General features: G+C 33.9%; 1 protein-coding gene across 2 annotated transcripts in view; it reads right to left on the reverse strand.

Moving 5' to 3' along the window:
* Nucleotides 1-4,785: 4,785 nt before the first annotated feature.
* The window catches only part of LOC133642940 (serotonin N-acetyltransferase-like), a 21,699-nt gene continuing 12,929 nt past the window's right edge, over nucleotides 4,786-13,555 (reverse strand). Inside the window, exons 3-5 of one of the 2 annotated variants that reach the window (XR_009824628.1) lie at nucleotides 10,112-10,266; nucleotides 8,874-10,042; nucleotides 4,787-8,523 (exon numbers count right to left, since the gene is read on the reverse strand). Coding sequence is in view for 1 of the 2 variants with exons in the window: in XM_062037364.1 (XP_061893348.1) it covers nucleotides 9,662-10,042; nucleotides 10,112-10,266 (536 nt within the window). In the remaining variant the exon portion in view is untranslated. Of the gene's footprint in view, nucleotides 10,043-10,111; nucleotides 10,267-13,555 lie in introns of both variants that reach the window. The other variant, XM_062037364.1, reaches the window with a different exon arrangement.

Consider the following 13,555-nt stretch of genomic DNA (forward strand, 5'->3'; position numbering starts at 1 on the left):
ATATTTCTATTAAACAGGCTTTACTTTGCATTTTAATTAACGTGGGATTATTTTTTGTATTTAGAAATAATAGTACCAACTTTTTATTTGTGGCATTGGCTTGGCGCCCCCTGATGGACGGCGCCCTTAGCATTTGCCTATAAGGCCTATGCCACGGGCCGGCCCTGCTTTATAATCAAACATTTTCACCATTAAAGCTGCATCCAAGAGCATGTGGTTGTTGTTATATTAATGAGTGAAGAGGCTCATTTAATAAATGATAGGGTGTAAGGCAGGGGTGTCCAAACTTTTTCCCGTACATGGAAAAATGTAAGCATGCGGGGGCCATTTTGATATTTTTCATTTTCAAACCTTAACAAAATATATGGATTATTTTTTTTTTTTAACCTTTAGGGCTCCCGGGGACCATAAAGGGTCTCAATCATTACAATGTTAAAAATAAGTCAAATTCTTCTTATTATTTTTTATTTAACGGTTACAGTAAATCTCTATATCAACTTGAGGTTGATATAAAGTTAAAAAAAAAAGGTTTTCTGTCAAAGACAACTTAGTTTTTTATAGTAAAACTGAAATATGCAGTATTTAGTAATTAGAGCCTTAAAAGATCAATAATGCAGGACACCATTGATTTGAAGTCTTTCATATTTTTGAGTAATCACAGTGAAAAGTTAAATAAAATCCTACTAAATATATTTGGGATCCAAAAGGTGCCCCACTCATAAAGTGATACATTTTTATTAGTTTTTTAAAAAACTTTTAACACTTAAATTTCGAGATCAACTTCAGATATATCTGTCCATTTTACGTTTGAACTATTATTTTGTTTGTTTGATGCTCTTTTGTCAAATAAAACTTTGATGTTTTTATATGGCAACCACACAATATATGCAATATTTTTTCCACATAAAACATTTTAAAGTGATATTTTTTAAGTAATAATTCATTGTAACATAGATTTAGTCTTTTTTTTTTTTTTTTTAAAAAGAAAAATAAACAAAGACAAAAGAAAAAAACCAACCTGCATGGCAGCTTTGTGTCAACATTGCAACTTTTTCTTGTTAGATTTCGCCTCATTCCACTTTTTTTAAATGTTTTTTTTTTAATTTTTGCAATATTATCAATTTTGCAATTTTTGCAGAATGTGTGGCCGGGCTGGGCTTGGAGTGGTGTCATGTTTGCCCCCTCTCTGCTCGTAGATTTCGGGTCCTGATACGGCCATACTTGCCAACCCTCCCGTTTTTAGTGGGAGAATCCCGGTATTCAGCGCCTCTCCCGACAACCTCCCGGCAGAGATTTCCTCCCGACAAACTCCCGGTATTCAGCCGGGGCTGGAGGCCACGCCCCCTCCAGCTCAATGCGGACCTGAGACTGAGTGGGGACATCCTGTTCTCACGTCCGCTTTCCCACAATATAAACAACTTGCCTGCCCAATGACGTCACAACACCTAGGGCTTTTAGAGAGTAGAGTGCACAACTGCGCACACAACAAGGAGACGAAGCAGAAGAACGAGGAAGTTACAGACATGGCGACGCTGTCGACGAGCAAGTTGAAGAAATACGCTTGCAAGTTCCAAAACGAATGGAAACAAGAATTTCAGTTCATCCAGGACAGTTCGAAGGGGAAGAGGTATGTTGCCTGTACATTTTGTAGAACAGACTTCTCCATTGAACACGGTGGCCGAAATGATATACTCATCATGAACGGAGAAGTTAAACAGGACAATACTGCCATCTAATGGATAGCCACCGGAACACTGAAATTAAGTTTTTTGTTTTTTTTCTATGTAAATAAAATAAATAAATCTATCTATCTATCTATCTATCTATCTATCTATCTATCTATCTATCTATCTATCTATCTATCTATCTATCTATCTATCTATCTATCTATCTATCTATCTATCTATCTATCTATCTATCATATATCTATCTATCTATCATATATATATATATATATATATATATATATATATATATATATATATATATATATATATATATATATATAGCTAGAATTCACTGAAAGTCAAGTATTTCATACATATATATATGAAATATATATGAAATACTCGAGTTGGTGAATTCTAGCTGTAAATAACCCCCAACTTATCTTGAATGGGATTGTGCTGAAAATCTCAGTTTCCCCTCGGGGATTAATAAAGTACTTTCTGATTGTGATCCTGACTCAATATCCATGGTAACATGTTCCAAGGTCTCCCGATGATACAAGCACAAAGTCCTGGTGCTTACTTGGACATGGTGCTTACTTCATCCAAGATGTATTCATTTATTCCATTTTGTCCCATTTTATTGAGCACCCAAAATATGAATAGTCATCATATTCCGTTTTTGAAGCGGTAAAAAACACATTTTTATTGCAGTTGCGACACAACAAGGACAAGAAAGTGCAAACTCAAACATGGAGCGACTTAATTGGTCGAGCGTCACTCATCTCGCAGTAAGTCCTAAGAAGCTGCGATTAAATCCTCTCACTGACGCACCACACGGATTATTATCATATCATAAACACGCTGATAATACAATGTTTAACACGCAGCACACTGGACAGAACATTAGGTACACGCTCACTCTGACTCACACAAGAAGACGTTCTAATGACCAACATGAATGAATCAATATGAATTTCCCCACGAGGACCAATAAATCTATCTAATCTAATATCTATCGATCATATACATATACAAAAGCCATAAGCAGTGAAGTTGTCAGGTTGTGTAAATGGTAAATAAAAAGAGAATACAACAAATCCTTTTCAACTTATATTCAATTGAATAGACTGCAAAGACAAGATATTTCATGTTCACACTGACAAACTTTGGTATTTTTCCCAAATATTAGCTCATTTGAAATTTGATGCCTGCAACATGTTTCAAAAAAGGCATTTTTACCAGTGTGTTACATGGCCTTTCCTTTGAACAACACTCAGTAAAGGTTTGGGAAGTGAGGAGACACATTTTTGAAGTGGAATTCTTTCCCATTCTTGCTTGATGTACAGCTTAAGTTGTTCAACAGTCTCCCTTCTCATATTTTAGCTGCCACACATTTTCAATGTCTGGACTACAGGCAGGCCAGTCTAGTACCCGCACTCTTTTACTATGAAGCCATGCTGTTGTAACACCTGGCTTGGCATTGTCTTGCTGAAATAAGCAGGGGCGTCCATGCTTGGATGGCAACATATGTTGCTCCAAAAGCTGTATGTACCTTTCAGCATTAATGGTGCCTTCACAGATGTGTAAGTTACCCATGTCTTGGCCACTAATACACCCCCATACCATCACACATGCTGACTTTTACACTTTCACCCTAGAACAGTCCGGATGGTTCTTTTCCTCTTTGGTCCGGAGGACACCACGTCCACAGTTTCCAAAAACAATTTGAAATGTGGACTCGTCAGACCACAGAACACTTTTCCACTTTGCATCAGTCCATCTTAGATGAGCTCGGGCCCAGCGAAGTGTTTCTGGGTGTTGTTGATAAATGGCTTTGGCTTTGCATAGTAGAGTTTTAACTTGCACTTACAGATGTAGCGACCAACTGTAGTTACTGACAGTGGTTTTCTGAAGTCTTCCTGAGCCCATGTGGTGATATCCTTTACACACTGATGTCACTTTTTGATGCAGTAGCGCCTGAGGGATCCAAGGTGTGTAATATCATGGCTTACCTGCAGTGATTTCTCCAGATTGTCTGAACCTTTTGATGATATTACGGAGCGTAGATGGTGAAATCCCTAAATTCCTTGTTGAGAAATGTTGTTCTTCAACAATTTGCTCAGGCATTTGTTGACAAAGTGGTGACCCTCGCCCCGTCCTTGTTTGTGAACGACTGAGCATTTCATGGAAGCTACTTTTATACCCAATCATGGTGCCCACCTGTTCCCAATTAGCCTGTTCACCTGTGGGATGTTCCAAATAAGTCTTTGATGAGCATTCCTCAACTTTCTCACTCTTTTTTGCCACTTGTGCCAGCTTTTTTGAAACATGTTACTGGCATCAATTTCCAAACGAGCTAATATTTGCAAAAAAGCCACATCAGTGTGTAAAGGATATCACCACATGGGCTCAGGAAGACTTCAGAAAACCACTGTCAGTAACTACAGTTGGTCGCTACATCTGCAAGTGCAAGTTAAAACTCTACTATGCAAAGCCACAGCCATTTATCAACAACACCCGGAAACGCTTTGCTGGACCCAAGTTCATCTTTGAGGAGCGTTCCTCAACTTTCTCAGTCTTTTTTGCCACTTGTGCCAGCTTTTTTGAAACATGTTGCAGGCATCAATTTCCAAATGAGCTAATATTTGCAAAAAAACGACATCAGTGTGTAAAGGATATCACCACGTGGGCTCAGGGACACTTCAGAAAACCACTGTCAGTAACTACAGTTGGTCGCTACATCTGTAAGTGCAAGTTAAAACTCTACTATGCAAAGCCACAGCCATTTATCAACAACACCCGGAAACGCTTTGCTGGACCCGAGTTCATCTCTGAGGAGCGTTCCTCAACTTTCTCACTCTTTTTTGCCACTTGTGCCAGCTTTTTTGAAACATGTTGCAGGCATCAAATTCCAAATGAGCTAATATTTGTAAAAAAAATAAGAAAGTTTCTCAGTGTGAACATGAAATATCTTGTCTTTGCAGTCTATTCAATTGAATATAAGTTGAAAAGGATTTGTTGTATTCTCTTTATATATATATATATATATATATATATATATATATATATATATATATATATATATATATATATATATATATATATATATATATATATATATATATATAATACTCTACTGTATCATTGACAGCACACTGGACAGAACATTAGGTACACGTTTACTTCGACTCACACAAGAAGACGTTCTAATGATCAATATCTATCGATCATATATAGTATATATTTATATATTTATCATATATTTACAGTACAAGTTCAGAGGAAGCCATTTGGATATTTTACATGTTTAAAAACTATTGTTGTCAAACTTCATTATTCACAAGATCACTGTAGATTAATAATTGGACATAATCACCATTTAATACAATTATATTTGTATTTTTTACGGTGAAATTCTGGTGACTAAACTGCCAGTTCCTTTCATCGTAAAATGTATTATTGTTTTCACAGTGCATTACTGTAAGTAGCAAAACGATACCACTGTTATTTTAACAGGACAATTCTGGCAACTGTGCTGAGAGTTTTCTTTTTACCGCAAAATACCGTTTTTGGGACGTTAAAGTAATCAAAAAGACGGTAGCAGTGTTCTTTTTAAGGTAAATTCCTGGCAATGTTTTTATTTTTTTTAATGTAAAATCTCCGGTGGTTATTTTTACAGTGCATTACTGTAAATGAAAATAAAAATGGTAGCACTGTTACATTTACAGTAATGTTTTAGCATGCTAACTTTAGCATGTTAACTTTTTATCTGCTAATTTTGCAACCGTTTACCGCAGAGTCATATCATTTGGTACATGACACATGCTAACTGTTAGCATGCTCATTTTTAAAGCCATTTTGGCAGTCATTAAACTCGGTATGTGACACATGCTAACTGTTAGCATGTATGCTAGCTTTTTCCAGCTAATTTTGCCTGCCAACGTGTCAGTTATATCACTTTGTACTTATAACATTTCAAGTGTCGGCATGCTAACGTTAGCATTTCAGTTCCACTCGAACATCATTCACTTCCGTAATATCACAGATTCTCATTTTTATGATAAGATTCGAGCGACTGAGCTGCCAATTTTTTTTTTACCATAAAATATAACATTTTTATTTTTACAGTCCATTACTGTAAATTGAAAAATGGTAGCACTGTTATATTTACAGTGATATTCTACCAACTGAACGTCCAGTTTTTCCCCCCATAAAATCTACTTTTTTATTTACAGTGCATTAATGTAAATTAAAAATAGTACCACTTTTATTCTTATGATAAAATTCTGGCCACTGAGCTGCCAGGTTTTTACCGTAAAATTGACTCTTTTTTCTTTTTTTTTTTTACAGTGCATTACTGTGAATTCAAAAAACAGCACCACTTTTATTTTTCTGGTAAAATTCTGGCGACTGAACTGCCAGGTTTTTACCGTAAAATCTACTTTTTTTCTCCGTTTTTTTTTTACAGTGCATTACTGTAAATTCAAAAAACGGCACCACTTTTATTTTCCTGGTAAAATTTGGGCGACAGAGCTGCCGGTTTTTATTTTATTTTTTACCATAAAATCTACATTGTTGTTTGTAGTGCATTACTGTAAATTTAAAAATACTTTTATTCTTATGATACAATTCTGGCAACTGAGCTGCCAGGTTTTTACCGTAAAATCTACTTTTTTTTAATTTTTTTACAGTGCATTACTGTAAATTCAAAAATAGTTTTATTCTTATGATAAAATTCTGGCGACTGAGCTGCCAGGTTTTTACCGTAAAATCTACTTTTTTTTCCTTTTTTTAAATTTTTTTTTACAGTGCATTACTGTAAATTCAAAAAACGGCACCACTTTTATTTTTCTGGTAAAATTCGGGCGACTGAGCTGTCGGTTTTTATTTGATTTTTTACCATAAAATCTACATTGTTGTTTGTAGTGCATTACTGTAAATTTAAAAATACTTTTATTCTTATGATACAATTCTGGCAACTGAGCTGCCAGGTTTTTATTTTATTTTTTACCATAAAATCTACATTGTTGTTTGTAGTGCATTACTGTAAATTTAAAAATACTTTTATTCTTATGATACAATTCTGGCAACTGAGCTGCCAAGTTTTTACCGTAAAATCTACTTTTTTATTTACAGTGCACTCTGTAAATCAAAAATAGTACAATTTTTATTTTTATGATAAAATTGTGGCGACTGAGCTGCCAGGTTTTTACCGTAAAATCTACATTTAATTTTTTTTTTTTTTTTTACAGTGCATTACTGTAAATTAAAAAAACGGCACCACTTTTATTTTTCTCGTAAAATTCGGGCGACTGAGCTGCCGGTTTTCTGTTTTTTTTTACCATAAAATCTACATTGTTGTTTGTAGTGCATTACTGTAAATTCAAAAATATTTTTATTCTTATGATAAAATTCTGGCAACTGAGCTGCCAGGTTTTTACCGTAAAATCGACTTTTTTTCCTCCTTTTTTTACAGTGCATTACTGTAAATTCAAAAAACGGCACCACTTTTATTTTTCTGGTAAAATTTGGGCGACTGAGCTGCCGGTTTTTATTTTATTTTTTACCATAAAATCTACATTGTAGTTTGTACTGCATTACTGTAAATTTAAAAATACTTTTATTCTTATGATACAATTCTGGCAACTGAGCTGCCAGGTTTTTACCGTAAAATCTACTTTTTTATTTACAGTGCACTCTGTAAATCAAAAATAGTACAATTTTTATTTTTATGATAAAATTCTGGCGACTGAGCTGCCAGGTTTTTACCGTAAAATCTACATTTAATTTTTTTTTTTTTTTACAGTGCATTACTGTAAATTAAAAAAACGGCACCACTTTTCTTTTTCTCGTAAAATTCGGGCGACTGAGCTGCCAGTTTTCTGTTTTTTTTTTACCAAAAAATCTACATTGTTGTTTGTAGTGCATTACTGTAAATTCAAAAATATTTTTATTCTTGTGATAAAATTCTGGCAACTGAGCTGCCAGGTTTTTACCGTAAAATCGACTTTTTTTTTTTTTTTTACAGTGCATTACTGTAAATTCAAAAATAGTTTTATTCTAATGATAAAATTCTGGCGACTGAGCTGCCAGGTTTTTACTGTAAAATCTACTTTTTTTTCCTTTTTTTTTTACAGTGCATTACTGTAAATTCAAAAAACGGCACCACTTTTATTTTTCTGGTAAAATTCGGGCGACTGAATTGCCGGTTTTTATTTTATTTTTTACCATAAAATCTACATTGTTGTTTGTAGTGCATTACTGTAAATTTAAAAATACTTTTATTCTTATGATACAATTCTGGCAACTGAGCTGCCAGGTTTTTACCGTAAAATCTACTTTTTTTATTTACAGTGCACTCTGTAAATCAAAAATAGTACAATTTTTATTTTTATGATAAAATTCTGGCGACTGAGCTGCCAGGTTTTTACCGTAAAATCTACATTTAATTTTTTTTTTTTTTTTACAGTGCATTAGTGTAAATTAAAAAAACGGCACCACTTTTATTTTTCTCGTAAAATTCAGGCGACTGAGCTGCCAGGTTTCTGTTTTTTTTTTTACCAAAAAATCTACATTGTTGTTTGTAGTGCATTACTGTAAATTCAAAAATATTTTTATTCTTATGATAAAATTCTGGCAACTGAGCTGCCAGGTTTTTACCTTAAAAGCTACTCTTTTTTTTTTTTTTACAGTGCATTACTGTAAATTAAAAAATAGTACCATTTTTATTTTTATGATAAAATTCTGGCGACTGAGCTGCAGTTTTTAATTTTTTTACCATAAAATCGTTGTTTTTACAGTGCATTACTGTAAATTCAAAAATAGTTTTATTCTAATGATAAAATTCTGGTGACTGAGCTGCCAGGTTTTTACCGTAAAATCTACTTTTTTTTCCTTTTTTTTTTTTTTTTTACAGTGCATTACTGTAAATTCAAAAAACGCACCACTTTTATTTTTCTGGTAAAATTTGGGCGACTGAGCTGGCGGTTTTTACCGTAAAATCTACTTTTTTTCTCCTTTTTTTTTTTACAGTGCATTACTGTAAATTGAAAAAACGGCACCACTTTTATTTTTCTTGTAAAATTCAGGCGACTGAGCTGCCAGTTTTTATTTAATTTTTTACCATAAAATCTACATTGTTGTTTGTAGTGCATTACTGTAAATTTAAAAATACTTTTATTCTTATGATACAATTCTGGCAACTGAGCTGCCAGGTTTTTACCGTAAAATCTACTTTTTTATTTACAGTGCACTCTGTAAATCAAAAATAGTACCATTTTTATTTTTATGATAAAATTCTGGCGACAGAGCTGCCAGGTTTTTACCGTAAAATCTACATTACATTTTTTTTTTTTTTACAGTGCATTACTGTAAATTAAAAAAACGGCACCACTTTTATTTTTCTCGTAAAATTCGGGCGACTGAGCTGCCAGGTTTTTACCGTAAAATCGACTTTTTTTTTTTTTTTTTTTACAGTGCATTACCGTAAATTAAAAAAGTCCCATTTTTATTTTTATGATAAAATTCTGGCGACTGAGCTGCAGTTTTTAAAATTTTTTACCATAAAAATCGTTGTTTTTACAGTGCATTACTGTAAATAGAAAAAAGGTACCACTGTTATTTTTACAGTAAAATTGCTGCCATTTTGTTTTTCAACCATAAAAGTGACTTTCATCAACACTACTTGAACAAACTGTTTAAATTGTGGACTTTGACTTGTTCTGACGTCACTTAATGAATGAATGAATGACAATATTAGCAACAATCCGAGCTTTTCTGGTTACATTTGCATTTTGGTTACACCTCCCATCTATTTCCACTATGACTGGGCAAAGGTACCTAATGAAGTGGCCAGCGAGCGAGCACGTATTTAACATTTTCTTACATTTGTCACGTTGCCATAGTAACATTGTGTGTAGAATTTTGAGGACAAAAACGAATGTGTTAGATTTTGGAAGGAGGCTATAACAAAACGTGGAATACTTCCCGGATCATACGTCCACGGGGTCTTGGGCGTCGGGCGGCGGCACGGGCAGCGGCACGGTCAGCAGCGTGGCGGGGAAGCGGATGGCCTCGCTGTTGCGCCTCATGTAGGCGTGGCCGCTGATGGGGTAGCACATCTCCGTGAAGCTCAGGCTGCCCACGGTGATGGCGCAGCGGCCCAGCGCCTTGAAGCCCGACTTGCGGTAGAAGGGCACCAGGAAGTCCTCGCACATGAGCACGGCGCGCCGCACGCTGGGCAGGCAGCGCAGGTACTGCAGGTAGCGCCACATCAGGATGGGACCCTTGCCCTGCTGCCGGAAGGTGCGGTGCACCGCCAGCACGTGGATGTGCACGGTGGAGCCGCGGGGCTTGTGGAGGGTCAGGGCCTCCTAGAGGACGCGGGACAGGTCAGTTGGGGGGGGGGGGGTCCGACACATTCTCAAGCACGGGTGACTCACGTCGGCGAGGCGCTCGCGGTCCCACAGCGAGCCGATGATGAAGGCCACCAGCCGGCCCTCCTCGAACCAGCCCATGGAGAGTTCCGGACACAGCGTGAGGAAGTGACGCACCTCGTCCAGGTGGAGGGGACACTCGCCCGACACCGAGATGAAGGCTAAGGATGCACACACAATTAGCACCAAATTATGCTATTTTTTTCCCTACACTTTGGACCCTGCGGTTCGTAAAACGGCGCAGGGAGAATTGATAGATTTTGTTTTTTTCCGCTAATTAATTCAAGTTTTCATGAAACCCAAGCAGAGGACTGAAAAGGTGTGTTACTGTTTGTGCCTGTTTTGCCCTCAAACTGAAAGCAAAAACCGTCCATAGCGTTTCTACTCGTATGGCTTCTCCATTCATCACTCCAAGTAACGTTTGTAAGTTTTACAATATAACTAAAACTATTCTGACTTACTAAAGTGTCCCATGTGTGATGTCTTGAAACCAGTGTCATTAGTTAATATGCTAACACAATTAGCCCGAACACCCGAAATTACGGACTAAAAGCTGCTATTTTTTTCCCTACACTTTGGACCCTGCGGTTTGTAAAACGGCGCAGGGAGAATTGATAGATTTAGTTTTTTCCCGCTAATTAATTGGATAGTTTTCATGAAACCCAAGCAGAGGACTGAAAAGGTGTGTTACTGTTTGTGCCTGTTTTGCCCTCAAACTGAAAGCAAAAACCATCCATAGCGTTTCTACTCGTATGGATTCTTCATTCATCACTCCAAGTAACGTTTGTAAGTTTTACAATATAACTAAAACTATTCTGACTTACTAAAGTGTCCCATGTGTGATGTCTTGAAACCAGTGTCATTAGTTAATATGCTAACACAATTAACCCAAACACCCGAAATTGCGGATTAAAAGCTGCTATTTTTTCCCCTACACTTTGGACCCTGCGGTTCGTAAAACGGCGCAGGGAGAATTGATAGATTTTGTTTTTTTCCCGCTAATTAATTGGATAGTTTTCATGAAACCCAAGCAGAGGACTGAAAAGGTGTGTTACTGTTTGTGCCTGTTTTGCCCTCAAACTGAAAGCAAAAACCGTCCATAGCGTTTCTACTCGTATGGATTCTCCATTCATCGCTCCAAGCAACGTTTGTAAGTTTTACAATATAACTAAACATTTTCTGACTTACTAAAGCGTCCCATGTGTGATGATGTCTTGAAGCTAGTGTCATTAGTTAATATGCTAACACAATTAGCCCAAACACCTGAAAATTTTTCCCTACACTTTGGACCCTGCGGCTCGTAAAACGGTGCAGGGTTAATTGATCGATTTTAGTTTTTTTTGCTAACGTTTTGTGGTCAAAAGTTTCATGAAACCCAAGCAGAGGACTTAAAAGGTCTTTTGGACGAGTTTGAGTTGAGAATCTACTTCCTCAATCTGAAAGCAAAACCCGTCCATAGCGTTTCTACTCGTTTGGATTTCTTCATTCATCATCCAAGCAACGTTTGTAAGTTTTACAATATAACTAAAACAATCCTTACTTACTAAAGTGTCCCATGTGTGATGTCTGTAGGAGTGTTTAATTTGTACGTGCTATCACAATGTAATGAAGCTAGCGTCATTAGCTAACATGCTAACACGTCTACTAGTGTCTGTGTTAGTATTATTAACTTACAATCGCATTGTTTTTGTATTGTTTCAGTTTTGTGAATTCACCAAAACGTCACCGTGGAGTTATTGAGTCTGATTAGCTGATTGGAGAGCTAGCTTGCGCAGCTAGTGGGTCCATGACCATGACTTCTGTTTTGTTTGATCAGCCGTTTTACTGCCCGTTTGAAAACCATTAAGGTATGTAAATAAACATTTACAGAATATTTCTGTCTAAATAACTCATTTCACAACGTAAATATCTGCCACTTACAGTCCGGTGCGGCTTATATATGGAAAATATTTTCTTCAAAAATGTAGTGGGTGCGACTTATATACGGTGTGCTCTATAGTCCAGAAAATACAGCACTTTTTACCAGTGTACAGTAATAATATCCAAATACGCAGATCAGGTGCTGTGTTTATGGACATGTTTAGAGTAAATAAGCAGATGTTAAAGGTCAATCAATGACAGGACGCTTTATACACTGAATATATTGTTAATATTATTGTATTATAATATAGTAATATACTGAATATATTGTTAATATTATTGTATTATAATATAGTAATATACTGAATATATTGTTAATATTATTGTATTATAATATAGTAATATACTGAATATATTGTTAATATTATTGTATTACAATATAGTAATATACTGAATATATTGTTAATATTTTTGTATTACAATATAGTATTATACTGAATATATTGTTGATATTATTGTATTTAATATAGTAATATACTGAATATATTGTTAATATCATTGTATTTTAATATAGTAATATACTGAATATATTGTTAATATCATTGTATTTTAATATAGTAATATATTGAATATATTGTTAATATCATTGTATTATAATATAGTAATATACTGAACATATTGTTAATATTATTGTATTACAATATAGTAATATACATAAATAAATAAATATACTGAATATATTGTTGATATTATTGTATTTTAATATAGTAATATACTGAATATATTGTTAATATTATTGTATTATAATATAGTAATATACTGAATATATTGTTAATATTATTGTATTATAATATAGTAATATACTGAATATATTGTTAATATTATTGTATTATAATATAGTAATATACTGAATATATTGTTAATATTATTGTATTATAATATAGTAATATACTGAATATATTGTTAATATTATTGTATTACAATATAGTATTATACTGAATATATTGTTAATATTTTTGTATTACAATATAGTATTATACTGAATATATTGTTGATATTATTGTATTATAATATAGTAATATACTGAATATATTGTTAATATCATTGTATTTTAATATAGTAATATATTGAATATATTGTTAATATCATTGTATTTTAATATAGTAATATACTGAATATATTGTTGATATTATTGTATTACAATATAGTAATATACATAAATAAATATACTGAATATATTGTTAATATTATTGTATTATAATATAGTAATATACTGAATATATTGTTAATATTATTGTATTATATTATAGTAATATACTGAATATATTGTCAATATTATTGTATTACAATATAGTATTATACTGAATATATTGTTAATATTTTTGTATTACAATATAGTATTATACTGAATATATTGTTGATATTATTGTATTGTAATATAGTAATATACTGAATATATTGTTAATATCATTGTATTTTAATATAGTAATATATTGAATATATTGTTAATATCATTGTATTTTAATATAGTAATATACTGAATATATTGTTGATATTATTGTATTACAATATAGTAATATACATAAATAA

This window comes from Entelurus aequoreus, linkage group LG25 (genome assembly GCF_033978785.1).
Source record: "Entelurus aequoreus isolate RoL-2023_Sb linkage group LG25, RoL_Eaeq_v1.1, whole genome shotgun sequence".
NCBI classification, from domain to species: Eukaryota; Metazoa; Chordata; class Actinopteri; order Syngnathiformes; family Syngnathidae; genus Entelurus; species Entelurus aequoreus.